Below are 9,162 nucleotides of genomic sequence, written 5' to 3'. Positions count from 1 at the left end.
GGAGCCTGTGCTCCGCAAAGGGAGAGGCCACAGCAGTGAGAGGCCCGCATACCGCAGCAAAAAAAAAAAAAAAAAAAAGAATATAGAAAACTTAAACTATCAATAAACTTGACCTAATTAGATCATCTAACAACTGCAAAATACACATTCTTTTAAGTGTACCTGGAACATTTTCATCAAGATAGTCCATATACTGGGCAGTAAAACAAATCTGAATAAATGTTGAAAAGTTGAATTCATACAGAGTATGTTATTTGACCACACTAGAATTAAACTAGAAATCAGTAACAATATGATATCTAGAAAATCTCCAAATACTTGGAAGTTAAACAACAACCTTCTAAATAGCCCATCTGTTGAAGAAGAAATCACAAGAGAAATTAGAAAGTTATTAACAGAGTGAAAATTAAAATACAATCTATCTAAATTTGTGGGATGTACCTAGAGCAATGCTTAGAGGGGAAAATACAGCTTTAAATGCTCTCATCAGAGAAGAAAAAAGCTCCAAAGTCAATTGTCTAAGATTCTACCATAAGGAGCCAGAAAAAGAATAAATTAAACCCAAGTACACAGAAGGAAAGAAATAATAAAAGAGCAAAAATCAATGAAATAGAAAATTGATAAATAATAGGAAAAACACAATTGAACCAAAAGCTGGTTTTTTGAAAAGATCAATAAAATTGATAAACTTCTAGCTAGTCTGGTCAAGAAAAAGAAAACACACATTCTCAATACCAGGAATGAAAAAGGCATCACTATAAATCATACATATATAAAATTTTATATATATTTATATATATATAATAAGGGAATATTAGGAACTTTATGAAACAACTTAGATTAAGTGGATAAGTCCCTTAAAAAAAAACACAAATTATCAAAACTACATGAAAGTACAGAAAATCTAGATAATTCTACATCTATTAAAGAAATTAAATTTATAATTTAAAATATTCCAAAAGAGAAAACTCTAGGTCCAGATGGCTTTACTGGTAAATTCCATCTAACACTGAATGACAAAAAACACCAATCCTGCATAAATTATTTCAGGAGATAGAACACTTTATAACTCATTGTATGATGTTAGCTTTACTCTGATAGAAAAAACAAAGTCATTGTAAGAAAGAAAAATTACAGATCTATATATCACTCATCAATAAAGATGTAAAAATCCTCAACAAAATATCAGTAAATCAAATATAGCACTATATAAAATGTATATAATATGTCATGACCATGTGAGGTTTATTCCAAGAAGGCAAGGTTTACTCAACATTCAAAAATCTATTATTGTAGTCTGTCACATTAACAGAATAAAGAAGAAAAAAAAACCACAACCATCTCAATAGATGCAGAAAAAGCATTTGACAAAATTCAACACTTATTCATTATAAAACGTCTCAGCAAATTAGGAATAGAAGATAGGGTTAAACTGATAGCAGGCATCTACCAAAAAATCTAATTACCAATCACACTTAATGTCAAAAGACTGAATGACCTCCCCTAAGATCAGGAACAAGGCAAGGATATAACTCTCATCACTTTTATTAAATATGGAAGTAGAGCTCCTAACTAATGCAACAAGACAAGAAAAAGAAATAAGGGCATAGGGACTTCCCTGGTGGTCCAGTGGGTAAGATTCTGAGCTCCCAATGAAGGGGGCCCGGGTTTGATCCCTGGTCGGGGAACTAGATCCCACCTGAACGCCACAACTAAGAGCCCGCATGCCGCAACTAAGAGTCCGAATACCACAACGAAGATCCAATGTGCCACAACTAAGACCTGGTGCAGCCTAAATAAATAAATAGATAAATAAATAAATATTTTTAAAAAATATATTTTAGGGCTTCCCTGGTGGCGCAGTGGTTGAGAGTCTGCCTGCCGATGCAGGGGACACAGGTTCATGCCCCGGTCTGGGAAGATCCCACGTGCTGCAGAGTGGCTAGGCCTGTGAACCATGGCCACTGAGCCTGCACATCCAGAGCCTGTGCTCCGCAACGGGAGAGGCCACAACAGTGAGAGGCCCGCGTACCGCAAAAAATATATATATATATATATATACATATATATATTTTAAAAAAAGAAATAAAGGCATAAAGATTGAAAAGGAAATAATAAAACTGTCTTTATGTGCAGATAGTCATGTATGTAGAAAATCCTAAGGCATCTACAAAAAACTACTAAGTCGGGGCTTCCCTGGTGGCGCAGTGGTTGCGCGTCCGCCTGTCGATGCAGGGGAACCAGGTTCGCGCCCCGGTCTGGGAGGATCCCACATGCCGTGGAGCGGCTGGGCCCGTGGGCCATGGCCGCTGAGCCTGCACGTCCGGAGCCTGTGCTCCGCAGCGGGAGAGGCCGCAGCGGAGGGAGGCCCGCATACCACAAAAACAAAAAAAAAACTACTAAGTCAATTTACCGAGTTTTCAGGATACAAGGTTAATATGCAAAAATCAACTGTATTTTTATATACTGCCAATTAACAACTGGAAAATGAAATTTTTAAAAATACCATTTTAATACCATTAAAAAAACCTAAGTCTAACAATACATATGCAAGACTTGCATACTGAAAACTACAAAACACTGAGAGAAATTAAAGAAAACCTAAGTAAATGAGAGATATAGCATGACCATGGTTTGAAAGATTCAATGTCTGTAAGAAGTCAACTGGTCCCCAATTGATCTATAAATGTAATGTACTATCAATCAAAATCCCATCAGGCTTTATTAGAAATTGACAAGCTGATTCTAAAATATATATGAAAATATAGAGAACCTAGATTCAGTAAAACAATTTTGAAAAAGAATGAAGCTGGAGAATTTATACTACCCAATTTCAAGACTTACTATATAACTACAGTTATGAAGACAATGTGGTGGTCTAAGTACTGACATATAGAGCAATGGCAAAATAGGCATTCCAGATATAGACCCACATATATATAAATTTTATCAAAGGGGACAACACAATTTAATGGAACATTATAGTCTTTATAACAAATGGGGCTGAAAGAACTGAATACCTGCAATGGAAAGAATGATCTATACACCATACATAAAAAGGTAAACTTGAAATGGATTACAGACCTGAATATAAACTAAAACTATAAAACTTCTAGAAGAAAACACAGGACAAAAGATTTGTAACCCTGGGGGAGACAAAGATTTTGGGGGACAGAAAAATACAATTCAAAAAAGGACAAAAAAAACCAACTGAACATCAAAATTTAAAACTGCTCTTTTAAAAAAACACCATTGAGTTTCCCTGGTGGCCTGGTGGTTAAGAATCTGCCTGCCAATGCAGGGGACACGGGTTAGAGCCCTGGTCCAGGAAGATCCCACATGCCGTGGAGCAACTAAGCCCGCGAGCCACAACTACTGAGCCCACGTGCCACAACTGCTGAAGCCTGCACTCCTAGAGCCCGTGCTCTACCCCGCGAGCCCCAACTACTGAGCCCACGTGCCACAACTGCTGAAGCCTGCACTCCTAGAGCCCGTGCTCTGCAACAAGAGAAGCCACTGTGATGAGAAGCCCGCGCACTGCGACGAAGAGTAGCCCCCACTCGCCGCAGCTAGAGAAAGCCCGTGCGCAGCAACGAAGACCCAACGCAGCTGAAAATAAATAATAAAATAAATTTATTTTTAAAAAAAAAACAGCATTAAAAGAATGAAAAGCCTCAGATTGGGAGAAAACATATGTAATGCTTTTATCTAACAAAAGACATGTCCAGATTAAATAAAGAATTCTTACAACTAACTAATAAGAATACGTCCCAATTTTTAAACAGGCAAAAGATATGAACATACACTTCACAAAAGAAGGAATACAAACAGCCAATAAGCACATGAAAAGATGCTCAAGATCATTAGTCATCAGCGAAACACAAATTAAAATCACAGTGAGATACCACTACACATTCACTAGAATAGGTAAACCTAAAAAGACTGACAAAACTAAGTGTTCGTGAGGAAATGGAGCAAACAGAATTCTCATAAACACTTTGGAAACAGTTTAGCAATTTCTTATAAAGTTAATGTTCAGTTATCACATGACCCAGCAATTGCACTCCCCAATATTTATCTCAGAGAAATTAAAGTATATTTCCATAAGAAGACTTGTACATAAAAGTTCATAACATCTTCATTCATAATAGCCAAAAAGGAAAATAACCCAAATGTTCAACAGGTAAATAAACAAGTTGTGTTTATTCATACCATGGAATACTACTGGGCAATAAAAAGGTGCAAACTACTGAAACAACATGGATAAATCTCAAAAATCATTTTGCTGAAAGAAAGAAGCCAGACACAAAGGGTACATGTTATTTGATTCCATTTATATGAAGTTTTAGAACAGTCAAAACTAACCTATAGGGCTTCCCTGGTGGCGCAGTGGTTGAGTCCGCCTGCCGATGCAGGGGACGCGGGTTCGTGCCCCCGTCCGGGAGGATCCCACATGCCGCAGAGCGGCTGGGTCCGTGAGCCATGGCCGCTGGGCCTGCGCTCCGCAACGGGAGAAGCCACGGAAGCGAGAAGCCCGTGTACCGCCAAAAAAAAAAAAAAGAGTAAATCCTAAGAGTTCTCATCACAAGGAAAAAAAATACTTTTTCCTTTTTATTTTGTATCTATATGAGGTGATGGACATTCACTAAACTTACTGTGGTAATTGTTTCATGATGTATGTAAATCAAATCCTTACGCTGTACACCTTAAACTTATACAGTGTTGCATGTCAATTATATCTCAATAAAACTGGAAGGAAAAAAATACAAAACAACAGAATGAAATGGTTCAGAGCACATGTTCAAATCCTCACCTCATGCACAAATTACTTAACTTCTCCGGACTTCAATTACTTCATCTGTAAGATGGGGTTAATGATAAAAATCTACTTTACAGGGTTACTGTAACTACTGACTATAATAAAGTATCTGGCACATTGGAAATGATCAAAAGTATTCATTCCTTTCCCCTTTCTTTGTATTACCTAATTACTCAAGATACAAATGCTATTAGTTCTATTTACTACAATAGTTCCACGCATAATCTCTTATTTTATGTTAGCTCTTGCCGAAAATGCACTATTTGCGTGTTAGTGCTTACCCTTTGGGGTCTATGTCTTTTGAACTAAAATGATATCACCTGCTTTAGCTGATAAACAAACTTGACAAAGGTACTCTACACTCTATCACCACAAATACACACACACACACAAATTTTCCTTATCATTTATGAACAAAACCTAAGTAATACTTCACCTAACACTGGAAATATGTTTCCTAAATTTTGAATATGGCAAAAACTAACTCATCAAATTATTTGAAAAATACCAGTCACTTTCCTTGAAAGTGAAGAACAATTCCTAATTTGTCTTAAAGATGCAAGGTAGCAGCTATAAAGTAAACAAGGACTACAATTTGCAATCACTTCTCGGGGTTATTTCTAATTTATTAAAATATTCACTCAATTCTGCCAACTGTTCTTCCCCATCTATCTCTGTCCCTTTCTTTTCCCTGCTTCACGCGCAATTAGCAAACATTTATTGGGCACCTAAAAGTTGCCAGCAGTCCTTCCGGTATTGGGGAGACTATGTTGAGCAAAAAAACAGACATAATTTCAGGCCTCAAAGAATTTACAATCCAGTGGAGGGAGACAGAAAGTAACTGATATGAATCAAATAAACAACATATAAACGTAAGATCACATCTGTGATTATTAATAATAGGTAACAAATAATGAGCATTTATTATGTATCAGGCATGGACTAAGCACTTTAAATTAATAGCTCATTTAATCGTCCCACTAACATAATAGCCAAAAAGGAAAATAACCCAAATGTTCAACAGGTAAATAAACAAGTTGTGTTTATTCATACCATGGAATACTACTGGGCAATAAAAAGGTGCAAACTACTGAAACAACATGGATAAATCTCAAAAATCATTTTGCTGAAAGAAAGAAGCCAGACACAAAGGGTACATGTTATTTGATTCCATTTATATGAAGTTTTAGAACAGTCAAAACTAACCTATAGGGCTTCCCTGGTGGCGCAGTGGTTGAGTCCGCCTGCCGATGCAGGGGACGCGGGTTCGTGCCCCCGTCCGGGAGGATCCCACATGCCGCAGAGCGGCTGGGTCCGTGAGCCATGGCCGCTGGGCCTGCGCTCCGCAACGGGAGAAGCCACGGAAGCGAGAAGCCCGTGTACCGCCAAAAAAAAAAAAAAGAGTAAATCCTAAGAGTTCTCATCACAAGGAAAAAAAATACTTTTTCCTTTTTATTTTGTATCTATATGAGGTGATGGACATTCACTAAACTTACTGTGGTAATTGTTTCATGATGTATGTAAATCAAATCATTACGCTGTACACCTTAAACTTATACAGTGTTGCATGTCAATTATATCTCAATAAAACTGGAAGGAAAAAAATACAAAACAACAGAATGAAATGGTTCAGAGCACATGTTCAAATCCTCACCTCATGCACAAATTACTTAACTTCTCCGGACTTCAATTACTTCATCTGTAAGATGGGGTTAATGATAAAAATCTACTTTACAGGGTTACTGTAACTACTGACTATAATAAAGTATCTGGCACATTGGAAATGATCAAAAGTATTCATTCCTTTCCCCTTTCTTTGTATTACCTAATTACTCAAGATACAAATGCTATTAGTTCTATTTACTACAATAGTTCCACGCATAATCTCTTATTTTATGTTAGCTCTTGCCGAAAATGCACTATTTGCGTGTTAGTGCTTACCCTTTGGGGTCTATGTCTTTTGAACTAAAATGATATCACCTGCTTTAGCTGATAAACAAACTTGACAAAGGTACTCTACACTCTATCACCACAAATACACACACACACACACAAATTTTCCTTATCATTTATGAACAAAACCTAAGTAATACTTCACCTAACACTGGAAATATGTTTCCTAAATTTTGAATATGGCAAAAACTAACTCATCAAATTATTTGAAAAATACCAGTCACTTTCCTTGAAAGTGAAGAACAATTCCTAATTTGTCTTAAAGATAAAAGGTAGCAGCTATAAAGTAAACAAGGACTACAATTTGCAATCACTTCTCGGGGTTATTTCTAATTTATTAAAATATTCACTCAATTCTGCCAACTGTTCTTCCCCATCTATCTCTGTCCCTTTCTTTTCCCTGCTTCACGCGCAATTAGCAAACATTTATTGGGCACCTAAAAGTTGCCAGCAGTCCTTCCGGTATTGGGGAGACTATGTTGAGCAAAAAAACAGACATAATTTCAGGCCTCAAAGAATTTACAATCCAGTGGAGGGAGACAGAAAGTAACTGATATGAATCAAATAAACAACATATAAACGTAAGATCACATCTGTGATTATTAATAATAGGTAACAAATAATGAGCATTTATTATGTATCAGGCATGGACTAAGCACTTTAAATTAATAGCTCATTTAATCGTCCCACTAACCTTAGGCAATAGGTACTAGGTATGATTAAGTTCATTTGACAGAAGAGGAAAGGCAGAGTTTAATATCGTGAGCAAACAGGAATTAGGGGCTGAAAATAAAGGGATTTAGTCTAGCAAGGAGAGTCAAGGAAGGCTTCTCTGAGGAAGTAACTGAGCAGAGACTTGAAGGTTACGTTAGTCAGCAAGGGGAGAATGAAGAACCACCCACGCAGTAGGCACAGGTTAAAGAATGTTCAAAGACCCTGTGGAAGGCAGGAGTACGAAATATACCCGGATTTAAATTAAAAAAAGAAAAAAAAAAGGAAAGGCTGGAAAGGAGGAAAGAACTTTTGGGAATATGCTATGATGGGAATGGCAGGAGGAGGGTTACGCTGGGTAGAAGTGAGAAGGCCAGGCAGAAACAATGGTGCCAGTGTGTATGGAGAGAAGTAGATGCATTTAAGAGATATATGTGGCGGTAAAACACACCAGACTTGGGGAGGAACTGGACATCCAGGGTGACGGAATGTGTAGCAAGAATGATTCCACAATTTCTGGCTGTTATAACTTAATGAATAATGGTGCCATTCATCCAGACAGGGAACGGTAGAGGCCCAAATTTAGAAAGATAATGGATTTGCTTTGGGACATGTTGAATTTAAAATGTTTTTGAGATATCAAGTACGCAGCTGATAGAGGTTTGTCTTTCAAAGTAAAGGTGGCTCCGGACACAGAAATCTGTGAGCAATTGACATACACATGGTAATTTGTCTCCGGAGAAGAGTCAACAAAAATTTACAGAGAGATCTCCAAATAAGACGGGGAAAGACAAGCCAAGCTGAGCCACAGAAACCGAAAGAAGAGGGTGTTACCAAAAGAAAGCGATGCTCAAGTCAAACGCTGCTGAGAACTCGGGTAAATTTAACTCTCAAAATTGTCTGTTGGATTTAACGACCTGGAGGCACTGCTGACTTCAGCCAGGGTTACTTCTATAGTGATCAGGGGAGTGAACTGATTGGAGTCTGTTGAAGGGTTAATGGCAGGAGAAAAAAAGAAAGAACTGAAAACTGACAACTCTGGGAAAGTTAGGCTGCGGATGGGGGAAGGGGAGGAGAAAGAGAGTGGCTGCTGGAGAGAGATGGGTGAAAATCAAGTTTATTTTGTTTCATTTCCTTAAGCAGGAAAAACATGAGCGTGTTTAAAGGACGACGGGAAAAATGCTTTGAGGAGTGATGATTCTAGGGAGTCACCCGGCGGTTCCTCCCCGGCCCCCGCTGTCTCCTCCTCCCGTGTTATCTCCCCCTTCTCCACCCCGCACAGCCCCAAGGCCCACAGCCACTCCGGCCCGCGCCCGGCTCGCAGGCGTCTCCTCACCGCAATGGCCCCCTCGCTCAGGTGGCCCACCATGGTTCCGCCGCAACAACTCCCGCAACCCGACTCCACCGCAGCCCTGGCTTTACTCCAGGCAACCCGCGCGCTCCAAAGCGATTGGCCCGAGGACCTGCGTGCACCGCGAAGGCCTCCAGACGTGCGCACGGCACGGGGGCGGGTTTAGGAGCCGAGCAGCCACTTCATTGGCCGAGGCGCGGCGGGTGGCCCACGTGACTCATCGGAGCCCAGGTCCGGGGCCTAGTCGCTGGATTGCGGGGCCTGGGGGCGGGGCGCGGAACCGCGGAGCGCGCGAAGCGTGATGCGCGAAGCGTGACGTGGACGCAGT

General features: G+C 39.3%; 1 protein-coding gene across 2 annotated transcripts in view; it reads right to left on the bottom strand.

The window, feature by feature from the left end:
* The window catches only part of RPA1 (replication protein A1), a 57,562-nt gene extending 48,596 nt beyond the window's left edge, over positions 1 to 8,966 (bottom strand). The window contains exon 1 of one of the 2 annotated variants that reach the window (XM_007123525.3): positions 8,820 to 8,966. In XM_007123525.3, the coding sequence (XP_007123587.2) occupies positions 8,820 to 8,852 (33 nt within the window). In that variant the 5' untranslated portion in view covers positions 8,853 to 8,966. Of the gene's footprint in view, positions 1 to 4,365; positions 4,389 to 8,819 lie in introns of those variants that run through there. The other variant, XM_055089970.1, reaches the window with a different exon arrangement.
* Between the last annotated feature and the right edge of the window lie 196 nt (positions 8,967 to 9,162).

Source organism: Physeter macrocephalus, chromosome 14, assembly GCF_002837175.3.
Source record: "Physeter macrocephalus isolate SW-GA chromosome 14, ASM283717v5, whole genome shotgun sequence".
NCBI lineage: Eukaryota > Metazoa > Chordata > Mammalia > Artiodactyla > Physeteridae > Physeter > Physeter macrocephalus.
This window is presented reverse-complemented; position numbering and strand designations above follow the sequence as displayed.